General features: G+C 47.2%; 1 protein-coding gene across 1 annotated transcript in view; it reads right to left on the bottom strand.

Moving 5' to 3' along the window:
* PCSK6 (proprotein convertase subtilisin/kexin type 6) overlaps positions 1-17280 on the bottom strand; it is a 487218-nt gene that overhangs the window by 336393 nt on the left and 133545 nt on the right. Inside the window, exon 2 of the mRNA XM_082254401.1 lies at positions 10896-11000. Within this exon, the coding sequence (XP_082110527.1) occupies positions 10896-11000 (105 nt within the window). The remainder of the gene's footprint in view (positions 1-10895; positions 11001-17280) is intronic.

The raw sequence follows: 17280 nt of genomic DNA, 5'->3' as shown, positions 1-17280 counted from the left end.
CATTCCCTGCTCATCATTCCCTGCTGAATAGCTTCTGGGCATGCCCAAAAGCTGTGCAGGGATGACGTGCCTGCCCTGGAAGTGACGAGCGGGGCCGGTGCAGGGCATTCTGGGACTCCGACGACACCGAAGAGAACGCTCTGGCTTCAGCTGCCCACTCCTGAGATGGCAGCGCTGGACAAGACATTTTCAAGATAAGTATTTCTTCTAAAAGGTAAATGAACCCGGGGACAGTTCCGAGGCTATCGTTGCTGAAATGCACTAGCCCTACCTGTCCCGGGGGTATTTTTATCCCCAAAAAATTTTTGAGGCCGGAACTCTGCTTTAAGCAACCTCTGAAGCAGCGTCCATCTTTGAAGTCACTGCCTAGGATTACCTCTTCATGAATACAGGTCCTGTCTGACAACTGTAAGCACTTCATGACATTTGCATACCTCCCAACTTTTTGAGATGGGAACGAGGGACACCTATTAGCAAAAGTAAGTAGGCAAAGTACAACTCCCTGCCACGCCCCCTTAAAGGAAAATTATCCAAAAAAATGATTAGTTAAAGCGCTTTTTTTTTTTTTACAACTATTTTTCCTTTATATTGGATTTTGAAATGCAAAAATGCTGCAATTTAGAAATTGGATGAAGCACTGGGAAACACTTTTACATTAAATTTACTTTTTAGTTTTCAAAAACTATTTAGATCAGACAAAAATGAGGGACAAATGAGGAAAGAGGGACGTTGTTCCAAATCAGGAACAGTTGGGAGCTATGCAATTGCGTAGTAATATTGAACTACATTGCTCCAACTCAAGTCCGGTAACCCTGTACATGATACCGATACACGGATATCCAGGATTGGAAGTCCCCAATTATTCTGCATGGCACAGCACAAGCCCAGAAATGACATCCAGGACTAGAAGCGACACCATTACCAACATCTAGATAGGGCATCTCCACCAGAAACTATTTTATGAAAGTAATACTTTACATAGGTTTGCAGGACTTTAAATGAGGCAAATTGATCCTCAATTATAGGAAATAAATGGATTTTTGTAAAATCTTACCGTAAAATCCTTTTCTCTTAGCTCATTGACAGACGTAGTCCTCGGTGATTCAACACCCTCGGTTATGCTGCCCTCTACAGGAGTAGGACTAGACAGGAAAGAAAACGTTCTGGCCACACCCTAGGGGCAGTCCCAGAGGGTATATCCTCTCACTTCCTGCTCTAGCAAATCAGTTATGTCACAAAGCAGTGTTTAGAGAATTTAACCCAATCCAACTCAAAAACAGAGGGGCGGGTACTATGTCTCTCAATGAGCTAAGAGAAAAGGATTTTACGGTAAGATTTTACAAAAATCCATTTTTCTCTATCGCTCATTGACAGACGTAGTCCTCGGTGATTCAACACCCTCGGGACGTCCCAAAGCAGTACCACAAATGAGGGGTGGGAAAATGGAAATCAAATCCAATCTAGAAGGCCCAACCGGTGCCAACTAGAAGTTTACAATGCTCATCCTCAATGATGAGACTCAACAGAAATTTTTCAACAGAAAAAAACCCCCGAGGTAGACCACCGGTCTCCTCAAATTGCGGCCTGCAAAACCTTGCGGCCAAATGAGGCATCCACCGATCTTATAAAATTTTGTAAAGGTATGTACCGACGACCAGGTGGCCGCCTTACATACCTGGACCACTGACGCCTGATGGCGATAGGCCCAGGAAGTACTGAGCGCTCGAGTGAAGTGCGCCCTAACAGGGAACGGAGGATTCCGACCCTTAATAGAATAAGCCTGTACCACCGTCTGACTGATCCATGTAGATATGGTCGCGGCAGACACAGGCAACCCCCTTCGAGGGCTATCCGTGATCACAAAAAGTGAGTCCGTCTTACGAAAACAAGTTCGTAGTAGTCAAGTGTATCCTTCTGAACCCCATCCAAGGAGTGTAATGCAAACTCCCAAGGATGGCTAGTCTTAGGACACGGGGAAGGTAACACAATACTTTTATTCAGATGAAAAACTCTGAAAACCACTTTAGGAAGGAAGGATGGATTCGGAAGAAGAACCACCTTATCCCTATGAACCACCAGATATGGGGAATGACAAGATAATGCGACAAGATAATGCGGCCAGTTCTGACACCCTGCGTGCAGAAGTAATGGCCACCAAGAAGGCCACCTTCTGGGATAATGTACGCAAGGGAATCTCCCTAATATCTTCAAAGAGAAGTTTCTGAAGAACCGACCACACTAAATTAAGATCCCATGCGGTAAGGGTGCGCACACTGGCGGAGCCAGATGTCGCACCCCCTGGATGAAATTTCGCACCAAGGAATGATTAGCCAAAGGTTTCTTGAAAGAAGATTGCTAACGCCGAAAACCTGACCCTTGATCGTGCTCAAGGATAGTTTCTGCTCAACCCCTTGTTGCAGACAGACCAAAATTCGGGTCACCGAATAGGTATGTGGGGGAAATTCAATAGATTCACACCATGCAATATAAGACTTCCATGTGCTGGAAGTCGCTTTCCTTGCTTTAACTGGAGGTAGGAATAACTGAAGCTGACACTCCCTTGTCCTTCAGTACCTGGGTCTCAATGGCCAGGCCATTAAGCCAGCGACTGTAAAGCAAGATGGAAGATCGGTCCCTGAGACCGCAAATCCTCCCTGAGAGGAAGTCTCCAAGGAGCGTCCGCGACAAACCTCACCAAGTCGGCGTACCAGGCTCGACGAGGTCAGTCCGGAATTTCCAGAATAACTGGAATTCCCTCCACCTCTATCCTGTGAAGAAGTTCCCGCAGCAACTTGAGAGGATGGAAGGCATGCCGTAGCTGATACTGCCCCCACGGGGCGATCAGCGTTTCTGCTGCGTCCGCTAGAGGATCGCGGCGCGAGCTACAAACCTCTGCACCTTCCTGTTAAGCCAAGGTGCCAACAGATCCACATCCAGGATGTCCCAATGAAGGGACAGCTAGTGAAAAACCTCTGGATGAAGAGGCCATATGCGATTGGATCCGAATCGGGCTGCTCTAGAGCTGCTCGATCCAGTAAATCAGACAAAATCTGATCGCTCTCAGTTCCGATACCCTTATTGGTAATCTGGATACTATCGGAAAAGAAATGACTTCCCCTGGTTGAGCATCGGAGACTTCCTGGTCCGCTCGCTCAACCGGATCCGATTGTCCAGGGAATCGGAATTCTGATTCCATTAAAAAAGAATCTCCTTCAGGAGAATTCGGGTATGAGACTGGGTATACGGTACTGCCTCTAAGAAGGCCACCATCAGTCCCAGCCAATTGACGGACAGCAACATCCGAATCGTTGACTGAACCTTCTGGAGTTTCTCCGCAAGGAGAAACTCTCTTGCCCAGGATGTATCCAACCTTAGGCCCAGATAGTTCAGTCTCCTGGTGGGAACCAGGGATGATCTTTGGGAAAGCGAAAAAACGCTGATGTCCTGCGATGATGGGGATATAAAGATAGGCCTCCTAAATGTCTATGGACGCCAGGAAATCCCCCTGATGCAGGGAGGCCACCACTGTACGGATGGACTCTATTTCTTCCCAAGTCCAGATTTGGACGCACCTTGCCCTCTTTTCCTGGGCATTGTGAATAGGTTCGAATTGAACCCCTGAAACCGTTCAATGTTAGAAGGGAAGAATCGCACCGGTGGAAGTGATCGAAACTCGATCCTGTGTCCTCCAGAAACCGGTGAAGACATCCCCCCCACCCCAGAGATGGGTAGGGGCGCATCAGGCTGTATCTTCAGGCTTGGCTGAGCCGGACTTTTTGTTTAGCCGACCAGCGCCCTTTGAAACCCCTCTAAAAGGGCTTTGGAGGGTTTCGCCTTATCGCCCGCCCTCGCGGAACGAACAACTCTTTATGAGCAGAAAAGGAAGGTCCTCGTTAGTTACGATGTCCTTTTATCCTAACAGTCTGTGGCAAGACAGCAGGTGGTACCGTCTATCCTATAAAGAGGAATTCCTTAAACGGATAGCACCTAGCCATGCGTTTGGAAATAACAGGGGTTCGTTTCAAAACGACCCCATTTGGGTAAAGGAAAATCCTTCGCCCTTTTGGTAGGCTAACAAGTACCAAAAAGGAATCTCAGTCTCAGCTACCTCTGCCGGTGTAACCTCAAGACTAAAGGTTTCCCGGACAGACACAACTAGTGCATCCACCACTCTTGTGCTATGGCGGAGGCAGAAACGTGCTCCTCACTGCTGAGGAGATATTATCTGAGACAACAGCCCCTGAAGTATCTGATAAACAATAGGGGTAGGCGGGGGTCGCTTCTTGACCCCCGTCCCTGACAGGCCACCTCCACCCGGGATACCAAAGACTCCAAAACTGCCGATAATGCATTAAAAACAAGTGGGGTACTGGAGGGTCCTGCGGCCACCTTGAGGGGATCAGGTGGGGATACCTATGCGGCAGGGTCAATGATTATACAAGACACTTGCCAGCGACAAAAAATGACAAAGTAAAAAACGTTTTTTTTTTTTGTGTCCCCCAGTCGCAACAGCGCCCCTCAGTGTTACCTGCCTTTTTGGACCCGAGAGAGAGAGAGAGACCCCAAGGCTCATCCCTGATGCACAGAAGTTTTCATCAGCTTGCTCAGTGCTTGTCTTGTTACAGACAGGAAGTCTTTGGCCCTATTTCCTGGGTAAAGGAGGCGGCTCCGCCCCTTAACACGCCTGCCGGCGCCTCCCCCTGGCTCCATGAGGTGTTTGAGTCACCTCAAACATGGCCGCCCCCATGCTGGAGACACGAGGCTACACCAAAATGGCGGCCTTGTGCGATCTACCAGACAATGGCGGCGGCCTGCACAGATAGCGGCATGTCTGCAGAAGGATCTCGGCCTCACAACCCTTCACCCTCATGGTGGTCAGCGTGGTCGGCGGTACCGGACCCTGGCGGGCCGTATGCGGTCCGTGGCCTTCGGGAGGCATCTGCTTAGCTGGAGGAATGATCTGGAATGCAGTATACATGTATAGACATCGCCCTGTGGCTTCTGACAGGTAGGATACCTTATACTATCACAGTAAAGTTCTAGTACTGCCACTGACTACAATCATTTTCACATTTTTACAATTAGATTGTCAGCTCCCAAACCAAGCCTCCTGGCTTCTTGTACACAAAAATCACACTCAATTAGGGGGATCTGTGACATGTTATAGGATAGAGGGAAGACCCATCCTTACCATTACAGAGAGGGGCCCGCGTTCACCACAAGACCCGTCAGGGGGAAAGGGGGAACATACTACTCACCATACCGGAACCAGGCGGGCGCCAACTCCTGACAGTACCCCTCTCCACCGAGGTAGGAGGGCTGTCGACCAATACGTGACTCATGGTCTTTGGCGTTTCAGCGAGACGTTTAACTCGCGGGGTCAGTCCCTCCAGTGGGACTATGTCGCGGCCGACCCAGCGCGGAGCTATGGCCTGCACGCGCTCGTAGGCTGAACTGGGGTGACCACTGGATCTCAACATCCAGCCCGTTGCCCAGTTCAGCTTTCTTGCTTGAAGATCTCACAGGAACACTGGAGAAAAAAAGCTGTCTAAAAAATCTTTTCTAAGAAAAAAATCCTGCCAGGACCGAAGATCCCAGCAAGGTATCTAGGTCCTTACTCCTAACTAGACAGAAAAAAACTGATTTGCTAGAGCAGGAAGTGAGAGGATATACCCTCTGGGACTGCCCCTAGGGTGTGGCCAGAACGTTTTCTTTCCTGTCTAGTCCTACTCCTGTAGAGGGCAGCATAACCGAGGGTGTTGAATCACCGAGGACTACGTCTGTCAATGAGCGATAGAGAAAAACATTTTAATAAAAATGGACCATTACAGTAATCCCCCGCTCCATCGCGGTTCAGTTTTTGCGGTCCCGGTAATTCGCGGTTTTTTTTGTAATGTTATTTTACTATATAAATCATTAAAAATGAAATATTTTTGTGTTTTCCATAGCTCTTGCTATGTCTCTTAGTATCTTATGTGTTTAAATGAGTTTCTATTGTTTTAAAAATGTGTTTAAAGACCTTAAAATGCTTTTACACGTACAGTGACAGTAAAAAAACATGCCTACAATGCATTTTAATAGGGTTTTTCTATTTCGCGGAATTTCACTTTTCGCGGCTGGGTCCGGAACGTAACCCCCGCAATGGAGGGGGGTTTACTGTATTGGCCTCCCATTGTAGCAACTGTAGATTATACACCAGTAGAAAAGGTTCACTTCAATCCATGATAAATGAATATACAAAAAATAGAAAATGATAATGATTAAACATTTCAAGGAATACAACATAATTTACATAGGTCAAATTACAATTAAACTGGGTAGGTATGTCGAGGAGGGCCGACGTGAGGGAATTCATTCTTGCATCGCACAAAATATATATTTGATGGTACATAGTGTTGTTAGCATCGGATATTTCCAACACTGGATTCTTGGTCATGGTATCTGTCTTTGGTGTCCTAATTTTGGTTTTTGTCTACTTCTAGTCCCCCTTTGGACCCCTGTGTTTCATGCAGGGGAGGACTGGACCAGGGGGCATGGGGGCAATTGTCCCCTGGGCCACTCTGATGCCCCGTAAAAAGGCTGCACTGCTTCTGCCACAGACATGCCTAAAGGATGCTTGGTGAAGAGAAGTAAAAAGTCCCCACTGCTGACCTACTGAGTGCAGGATGAAGACAAGGACAGAGCGCAGACCCCCCCCCCCCCCCAGCATGGATGGGGTAAACTGTGTCTGAGCAGAGGCCGGTTCCATGCCCCACTGGAGACTCTTCTCCCCTGGACAGCCCCGGCCAAGCTATCCCAGCTCCCCCCTGCTGGCCAGGTCAGGAACCCGGATTCGGCCAGTGAGTAGAGAGTACCTGGAGCAGAGTTTCAGCCTGGAATAGGGGTCAGGAGGAGGCCGGGAGGAGAGAGACTGGGTAGAGGCACCATGGGCCTCTGGTTTGTACTTTGCCCCCTGGGCCCAAAGTTGCCAGTCAGCCCCTGGTTTCATGCTATTCACCCAGCATTTGCAGTACCTTTTTCCTCTCATAGTGCATCATTTCAAGTTTGACATACATTTCATATAACTTTATATATCCTTAGATAAACGTGCAGGGCCGGTGCAAGGATTTTTGCCGCCCTAGGCAAAATAAAAATTGCCCCCCCCCCATCCCAAGTTGCTGAAAGGGTTAAAACCAGTGGCGACTGCTGCTCCATCGGCCGGGGGGGGGGGGGGGGGCGGCAGACAGACCTGGCCACGGACTCCCCCGTCACTCCAGAGTCCAGGCCACACCATATCCCACCACCGGGTGCCAGTTCACTTACCTTGTTCCTCCAGATGGCAATGGCTTCCCCCTCCGTCTCCTCCATGTCCCCTCTCGGTGGCTGTCCCCTCCCTCCTCATCTGTCAATAGGATGCCTTCTCCTTTGGCCAATTTGGAAAAAGGTCTCAGGACCCACTTCCTGATTGGCTGGGAGGAGAATCAGTGTGGCAATAGCAAATATTAATTCGCTATTGTTACACAACTGGGCGGGCTCAGAGCGCAGTGCTCTGTGCCCCGATCCCACCCTTTTTGAAGCCTATTAGAGCCTCTGGCTTTAATTACATGCTTCAAAAAAAAAAAAAGAAAAATAACCCTCGTTGGAATCCATGCACCTGGCGCCCTGCATGTAGATTAGGGGACAGGACGCATGGATAGGGGGGAGGCGGCGCCCCTGCGCCCCTAATGGACAGACTGGCCGCCACTGGTTAAAACCCCTTCAGTGACTTACTGTAAGTCACTTACCTAGGGTCAGGCTCCTCTGCTAATTTGCGCCCTAGGCAGCTGCCTAGGTTGCCTTACTGGTAGCGCCGGCCCTGTAAACGTGGGTGACACCAGTTTCTACACATCATTACTTGGGAAATGGTTTCTCGCAGACCTGACCTGTCCTTGGCTTGTTTCCTCTGTGGCTCGGGCTGGTCTCTTCCACCTCAGTCCCAGGTGAGACATATGCTTGACGCCCCCATTCTTCTCCCTGGAGCTGGTTACTTTTTTGAGCTGACATGTAGGTAAATATTTTATCTTGTATATTTTTTTGTTTTTCTTTTTTTCCCCCCTCTTACCTAATTTTTAGGAAGCTATTGTCATCCCCTGTGGCATAGGGATTTTTTTTGTAATATTTTTCTATTATATCTTTAGAGCAACAACACTTTTCTGCTCTGTGCAAAACAAACTTTTTTTTAAACAGACTTTACAATCACTTTAATGGAGCAGATGAAAGACATCATGCTTATTTCACTTCCACATTAGAAGATGTCCAGCAGTGCCATGAGCACAGAACTGGTGGAAACCAGTGGGACCCAAGTACACCCATCTACTGTCCAGGGAAGTCTGGCCCGAAGTGGTCTTTACTGAAGAATTGTGGCCGAAAAGCCATATCTTGGACATGGAAACAAGGCTAAGCGAATCAACTATGCATGAAAACATAGGAACTGGAGTGCAGAAAAATGGCAGCAGGTGCTCTGGACTGATGAGTCAAAATATAAAATATGTGGCTGTAGCAGGAGGCAGTTTGTTGATGAAAGACTTGTCGAGCCGTACAATAATCAGGGCCGGTGCTACCACTAGGCAAACTAGGCAGCCGCCTAGGGCGCACTGCCACCTAGGGCACAGCCATGGCCAGTGCCACATTCCTCTCCTGTCATCTCCTCATCCCCAGTGGATGTCATCTCTAGAGAGGGGGGCAGTGTGTACAGGAAGGGGTGTGTAGGGTTAAAGGGGAAGGGGCATTATGTGCAGGAAGGGGGCAATGTGTACAGTTTTTTTGGGGGGGGGGGGGAGGTGCAAGTAGCTGGTCTTGCCTAGGGTGCAAAAGCCCTGACAATAATGACTGTTTGCAGGTTACTGTTAAGCATGGTGAAGTTTCCTTGCAAGTTTGGGACTGCATTTCTGCAAATGGAGTTGGAGATTTGGTCAGGATCAATGGTGTCCTCAATGCTGAGAAATACAGGCAGATACATATCCATAATGTCATACCATCAGGGAGGCGTGTGATTGGCCCCAAATGTATTCTACAGCAGGACAACCATCCCAAACATACAGCCAATGTCATTAAGAACTATCTTCAGTGTAAAGAAGAACAAGGAGTCCTGGAAGTGATGGTTTGGCCTCCACAGAGCCCTGATCTCACCATCATGGAGTCTGTCTGGGATGACGTGAGGAGACAGAAGGATCTGAGGCAGCCAACATCCACAGCCGATCTGTGCTTACTTCTCCAAGATGTTGCGAACAACCTACCTGCCGAGTTCCATCAAAAACTGTGTGCAAGTGTACCGAGAAGAATTAATGCCGGTTGAAGGCAAAGCCAAATATTGAATAGATTTGGATTTCTCTTTTATTCATTTACTATTTTGTTGATAAATTTTTTTTGCACTTCTATTTTTGAAACGTATTCTTCATTTACAGAATTTTTTCACACCTACCCAAAACATTTGCACAGTAGTGTGGGAGGCAACTAGGTCACAAGACTGACAGTAACCAATAAACAATTCTTAAATTGGTTAGAAGACAAATGTGTGACATACTGTATGTAATAATCAGGGCTTTTTTTTCTCAGAGAATAGGTGCAGGAACTCCCCCTCCCCCAACTTCTGGTCTCCACCCCCCCCCACCCATTTCCAAGCACCTTCCCTTGTTTACACCCCCTACTCATCTCCCAGTACCACCCCTTTTAGAGAAAACGGAACCAAGTATAATTTTGTGGTGCTTAGAAATCTGTATGGAATTTGGTCATTATAATAAGAGAAGCCGTAAAATGGGTCCTAACGCAGCCCACTAGCAATAAAAGATTTCCCAGCAGCCAGCATTATTAGACCCTTCAGCAGTCAGCAACAATAGACCTCTTCTCAACAGTAAATTGCTTCCAGCAACAGTTGACCACCAACAACATAACCCCCCCCCAGCAACAATAGACCCCTTCCTCAACATTAGATCCTCCAGCAGGAATAGGTTCCCCCAGTAGCCAGCATTAATAGGCCCTCCAGCAGCCAGCAATAGACTCCTTCCTCAACAGTAGATCCCTTCCAGCAACAATTGTACCCTTCTGCACACCCAACTACCCCCCCCCCCCTGTCACAGCATACATTCAGTGCTGGAGGTGCCGAAACGTTCCCCCGCGTTGCTGTTGAAAAAAAGCCCAGCTAACAATACAGATGATCCGGCCACATCTGGAGTATGCTGTCCAGTTCTGGGCACCGGTCCTCAGGAAGGATGCGCTGGAACTGGAGAGAGTCCAGAGAAGGGCAACAAAAATAATTAGGGGAATGGAGGACATCGACTATGAGGAAAGACTACAAGCACTGAACTTATTCTCTGTGGAGAAGAGACGATTGAGGGGGATATTTTTCAGAGAAAGGAGATACAATAAGACACGGGGCCACTCACTAAAACTCAAGGAAAGGCGGTTTAATCTTAAAGTATGTAGGGGGTTCTTCACTGTCAGAGCGGTAAGGATGTGGAATTCTCTTCCGCAAACAGTTGTATCAGCAGGGAGCATCGATAGTTTCAAGAAACTATTAGATGGGCACCTTAAAGACCACAACATACAGGGGTATACAATGTACAACATACAGGGGTATACAATGTACAACATACAGGGGTATACAATGTACGGTTAACAGCAAACACACACACACATCATAGGTTGAACTGGATGGACGGATGTCTTTTTTCAACCTCACTAACTATGTAACTATGATTCACCAACCTAGTTCTAACAGGATTATTTTTATTAATAACTGTAGAAAGTGCATTAAAAAAATATATATATATCAAATTGTTATCAGATACATGCTTATTTGCTACATTTTGCCATTCTACTTTTCAGGAAAAAAAAAGACCATTTATGAAGTTGCTCCACGTGGCCAAAATGAAACTTACATTTGGGTCCATCTGCAAAAAGCTGTGCGTCCCACGGCTGCTGTATGTGGAGCGTTTAATGGTTTTGCTGTGATAAAAGTGGTAATAATCTTCAAGACTCCCAATCTGCAAGATAAAAAAAAAACACAACATGAAGAAAGCATAACCTAAGAATGAAGCAAATCAACCAAATTACTCGTATGCATGCAGGATGCTCCAACGTCTAATTTTTAACAGACAAAAAAGTTTACAAAAGCTGTAATATTGGATGACAATGGGCTAGTTACATCCTAAATAAATAAAACTCACTAAGAATATAGCTGAAATCCCACATGGGCTAGATCCATAACACAAATTTCCCTGGGGGCAAGCACAGGGCATTAAGGGGACAGCTGGAGGGGGGGGGGAATCTAGGTACACATGGTTCATAAAATTCAATGTTTTTAGTATTTTTAACATTTATAAAATGTAAAATGTAATAGGTAGCATTTTATAGAAGGCTACTAATTAAAAAGGCTCCCTTGAACAAGAAACTAAAAAGTGTACCATTAATACAGATTCAGGGTATGCATATGCCCATTACTCCAATGACTATTACCCCTCACCCACACAAACCAACTATGCACAGGGGATAGTCATACCCCATATCCCATGGGCAATTCCAGGCCACCACCCCCAAGGGCTTTAAACCCAACATGTTCGGACCAGATAGTACTCTAGACCCTTTCCTCCTCCTCTCCCTCTTACTGGATACTGTGGACCATCATATAGTATGGTCAAATGCACGTATTGAATAAATGTTTTTTATTGGTTACACTATGGGGGTATATGCTTTTTTTTTTTTTTTATCCTGCTGAAGAATTAACCCTGACTGGATCACATTTGGCGCTCTGGAGTTTCCCTTCATAAGGAGATGTAACATGTGCAATTGACCATACTAAATGATGGTCCACAGGACCTGGTAAGAAGCTTTAATGCTTGGTGTCACCTGGTGGTGAAAGCTCTACAAGTTGTGATTGGGTACACTAGTGAAATATGTCATATTTACCAGCCCCTTCCTCTCCTGAAAGGACACAATGAGTGATCAGTATCGATCACTCACTGTGTTCATTCATAACTGAAGCATAGTAAATTATGTTTATTTGGGGGGAGGGCCCTGTCAGGTTGGCTGCATGGGGCCCCGTGGTATCTAACAGCAGCCCTGAGTAGTACTAATGTTAAGGACAGTATGTGTTTAGAACACAGACTGCTTGTGTTCCAGGCATTCGTCCCTGGATGCCCACTGCCTAAGGTGACCAGATTTTTAAAGTGAAATCCGGGGACATTTTTTTTAATTGGAAAATGGCACAGGAGTGCATAATACACAGAGCGCTGGGCACAGGACTACATAATACACAGAGCGCCGGGCACAGGACTGCATAATACACAGAGCGCCGGGCACAGGACTGCATAATACACAGAGCGCCGGGCACAGGACTGCATAATACACAGAGCGCTGGGCACAGGACTGCATAATACACAGAGCGCTGGGCACAGGACTGCATAATACACAGAGTGCTGGGCACTAGACTGCATAATACACAGAGCGCTGGGCACTAGACTGCATAATACACAGAGCGCTGGGTACAGGTCTGCATAATACATAGAGCGCTGGGTACTAGACTGCATAATACACAGAGCGCTGGGCACAGGACTGCATAATACACAGAGCGCTGGGTACAGGTCTGCATAATACATAGAGCGCTAGGTACTAGACTGCATAATACACAGAGCGCTGGGCACAGGACTGCATAATACACAGAGCGCCGGGCACAGGACTACATAATACACAGAGCACTGGGCGCATAATACACCGGGGTGCTGGGTACAGGACTACATAATACACAGAGCGCCGGGTACAGGACTACATAATACACAGAGCGCCAGGCACAGGACAACATAATACACAGAGCGCTGGGCACAGGACTGCATAATACACAGCGCTGGGTACAGAACTACATAATATACAGGAGGGTGTTCGGCATAGAGTACAGGGTTCATAGGTTTGCTATGCACAGAGGACACTTTTGCCCCCACATCCATAGCTCATTTATGATCCCTTCTCTCGCAGATTATCTCTGCAGCCACCTCTTAGCTCTTCCCCCACAACAGCTAAACTCTCTATCACAGCAGGTCTTACCCCTGCATCCTTACTTCCCTCACCTGTGTACAAACAGACCCCCCCCAACTCTGCTCACCTTCCGGTCTCCACAGTGTCAATATTTGGCTCTGCCTCTCCTCCACTGAACAGCAGTAGGAGCAGCAGCGAGATTGTCCAACAGGGGGCGTCTGCATTTGAGCCACCAGGCTGTTTCGCAGCCAGCATGGGATGCCCTGTTTGCATTAATCCGGCCCTTAATCCGGGGACAGTGTCCTCAGTGCGGGGATTGTCCCCGGAAACCGGGGACGTCTGATCACAATATTACTGCCCCCAACATTGGTAGCACTAGGTGCACCATTCAGTCACAGCAGTTGTCAGCCTCTCACAGACATTTATAAGCTGCCAGCAGGGATCGGCCGATTATCGGAGGCCGATATTCACTTTGTTTTGAAGTATCGGTATCGGCCACCAACTTGCCGATATGATGGGTCTGAAATCTATGCACATGAAGATATGCATTCTTAAAGTCTATGGATGCTAGAAACTCCTCTCCCTGCAGGGAGGCTACAACTGAATGAATTGATTCCATGCGGAAAGAACGAACATTCAGAAACTGATTCAGTGCCTTGAGATTAAAAATAGGTCTCACATCCCCATTTGCTTTGGGGATTATGAATAGGTTTGAGTAAAAACCCCTGAACCTTTCGTTTTCTGGAACCTCGGTTATCACCCTCTGAGCTCTCAGCTGGTCCAATGCCTGAAAAAGAAAGCTTTCTTTTAAGGCTCTGTTGCTATACTTGACCTCAAAAACAGAGGATGCGGGAACACCAAAAATTTCAGCTTGTATCCCTGTGAAATGGTGGAGACAACCCGGTTGTCTTGAATTAACTCCACCCATGCCCCTGAGAACTGCAGGAGCCTTCCCGCCACCCAGGCGAGTGGGGGGTGCCCCTTCACTGAGAGGGCTTAGATGAAGACTTGGCTGATCTCTGGGCCCAGGGCTTTTTCTGCCCTTGCCCCGAAGGCTTGGGTCCAGACGCAGACGGTTGAGGCCGTCGCCACTGCCTGGAACTGGAAGCACTGGTATTATGTGTGCTGGGGATCCTAAAGGAAGGACGCCTGCTCTTCCTCTTCACAGGTAGTAACGTACTCTTCCCCCCCCCCCCCCGAGATCTTTTGGATATATTTATCCAGATCACCACTAAAAAGGCGTTCTCCCTGAAAGGGGAAGCTAACTAGTAATTTTTTACATGGTAATTCCGCAGATCAGCTCTTTAACCACTTGCCGACCGCCGCCCGACTATATACAGCAGCGGTCAGCCCCTCCCAGGCAAAGTGACGTACCGGTACGTCACTAGCCTGGGAGCCAATAGGGGGCGAGCGTGCGCCGCCGGAGGCACGCTCCCGCCCCCGCTTGTTCCCTAAGAAGCCCGCGCGCGTGACCGGCGGACCCGATGTCCGCCGGTCACTCGCGTTAATCGGGTGGATAGGGAGAAAGGCAGACGGCTAGTGTAAACAAAGCCACCTGTCATTCTCCCCTGTGTAAAAGCACAGATCATACGGTCCTGCTATGTAGGACCGTTGATCTCTGCTGTTACACACACAGCCACGTCCAATCACAGTTAGAAGCACACCCCTAGGGACACACTTAACCCCTCCCTCTCCAATAAAGTTAACCCCTTCCCTCCCAGTGTCATTTTTACAGTAACAGTGCATATGTATGTATATATGCAGACATTGCTTTATAGCAAGACAAACTTGAGGTACTACCTTTAAAGTGTACTCAAGGTCTGTGCCAAGCTTATAAAGCCTTTTGCACACAACGATTACATAAGATACAGGACCTAAAAACCACTTAAGCCCCGGAAGATTGTACCCCCTTCCTGACCAGGCCCTATTTTGCGATTCGGCACTGCGTGACTTTAACGGACAATTGCGCGGTCGTGCGATGCTGTACCCAAATGAAATTGACGTCCTTTTTTTCCCACAAACAGAGCTTTCCTTTGGTGGTATTTTGATCACCTGTGCGATTTTTACTTTTTGCGCTATAAACAAAAAAAAGAGCGGAAATTATGAAAAAATAACAATATTTTTCACATTTTTTTTATATGAAATTCCCCAAAAAAAATGTAAAAATCTAAATTTAACATTTTTGGCCAATTTGTTTTCTGCTACATATGTTTGGTAAAAAAAAAAAATCGCAATAAGCGTATTTTGATTGGTTTGCACAAAAGTTATTGCGTTTACTAAGGGAAAAATTTCTGTCATTTTTAGTGTTTTTTTTTAACGAGTAATGGCGGCGATCTGCGATTTTTTTTGCGGGACTGCGACATTGCGGCGGACAGATCGGACTCTTGACTGACATTTTTGACACTTTTGGGGTTACCAGTGACATTACTACAGTAAATCAGTGCTATACATATGCACGGTTACTGTAAAAATTACACTGGCAGGGAAGGGGTTAACTTTATTGGTGATGCAGGGGTTAAGTGTGTCCCTAGGGGTGTGCTTCTAACTGTAAAGGGGTGTGGCTAGTGATGTTAGCACAGAGACATACGATCCTATATAGCAGGATCGTATGATCTCTGTTCTTACACCAGGGAGAATGACAGGCGGCTTTGTTTACATCAGTCGTCTGCCTTTCTCCCTCTCCACGGGGAGATCGCGAGTGACCAGCGGACATTGGGTCACACGCGCGGACTTCTTAGGGACGGGGCGGGAGCACGCCTCCGGCAGCACGCGCTCGCCCCCCTACAGGCTCACGGGCTAGCGACGTAGTCCTACGTCACTTTGCCTGTACGGGGCTGGCCGGCGGTCGGCAAGCGGTTAATGCCAGTAACATACACCCACAGTGACTCACTCAACCCAGCTGCTGCTGCTCTGTGTCCCCTTAAGCCTGGGACAGAGGCTAGCGTGTTGGAAACAGTTCTTTGCAGAACATGCCCTTTTATGCATGTGCGGCGTGGTGCGTGGTGTCCACGTGCACGCCAAATCACGTTAGAACACGCCCATCACGCAGCGTACGCCTGTACTTAAATACGAATATTCCCGCATGCAAATAGGTGTACGCCATAGACACGCGATCCACCAGGGGCGAACATGTGAACGCTTATGCGCCAGGGCGAACACAACAAACAAATTGGGGTGAGAGCCGTTTAGGCTCAATCTTGTTTGTCACAGCTGAAACCGTTCAGGAAATCAGCTCAGGGTAAGAAACAGTGTAACAATATGCTTTAACATACTTTAAACATACTTTGCATAAACCTGCTACAATGTAAATACAAGCAGAAATACACTTGGCACAAGTCTCTAATCTTATTAAAGGGAACAGTGCAAAAAAAAAAAAATTTACAATTTTGCAATTTTTACCCTTTTAAGGTTTTTGTTTGCTGTGTAAATATTTAAAAATGGACTCACCAGTCCTGCCACAGGAAACTGCTATAAGCAAGAAGCCAATCTTCACTCTTCACGGTGAGCATGGTCTTAAAGACCTTCAAAGACAGGGTCCCCTATATAAGAGGGGCCACAGCCTTGGACCTGTAGAGCAGTGGTCCTCAACTTCGGTCCTCGGGGCCCACTAACAGGCCAGGTTTGCAAGATAACTGAATTACATCACAGGTGATCTCATTTGCTGCTCAGTGATTGCAGTGTTTTAGTCTGCATCTCCCCAAGGTAATACTTAAAATTTGACCTGTTATTGGGCCCCGAGGACCGGAGTTGAGGACCACTGCTGGAGAGCACCCTGCACAGAGCGCCTTTGGGGTTTGGTATTCCAAGGGTCCGGATCCCAGCGCCTAAAAAGGACAGCGTTACAGGCAAAACCTCGTATCTGCTTCCCGGGTACCATCTTTTTAGTTCATTGACTGTTTTAGATGGATCTGATAGCTAACCCCTTAGATCCAGTGATCTTCGTTTGGGGTATGATCGCATAATCATCTTTCTTCTTCTATGAAACATAACAAACATGTGGAGCTCCTCTCCACAGCGACCTTCACCTTTTAGACACTGGCGAAAAAACTGAGCTACTTCCTGTATGGAAGGGGTTATATAGGGGGTCATCAATACTGATTGGTTGCCAGTGTCCTTCAGCTATAGATGGCTATATAACCCATATGTTAAGATTCATGGCTCTGTGTTCTGTGACGTATGAAAAGGAAAGGTAATTTTTAATAACATTCAATCACAATATGATTTGTGTCGCAATTGTATACGCTATATTGTTTTTTCTTTATTTGCGGATTAATTCCCCCCATGAAAGTGGAGTTA

The sequence above is a fragment of the Pelophylax lessonae genome (genome assembly GCF_965119305.1).
Source record: "Pelophylax lessonae genome assembly, chromosome: 4".
Lineage (NCBI taxonomy): Eukaryota > Metazoa > Chordata > Amphibia > Anura > Ranidae > Pelophylax > Pelophylax lessonae.
Note: the sequence above shows the minus strand (reverse complement) of the source record. Positions and strands in the feature narration are given on the sequence as shown.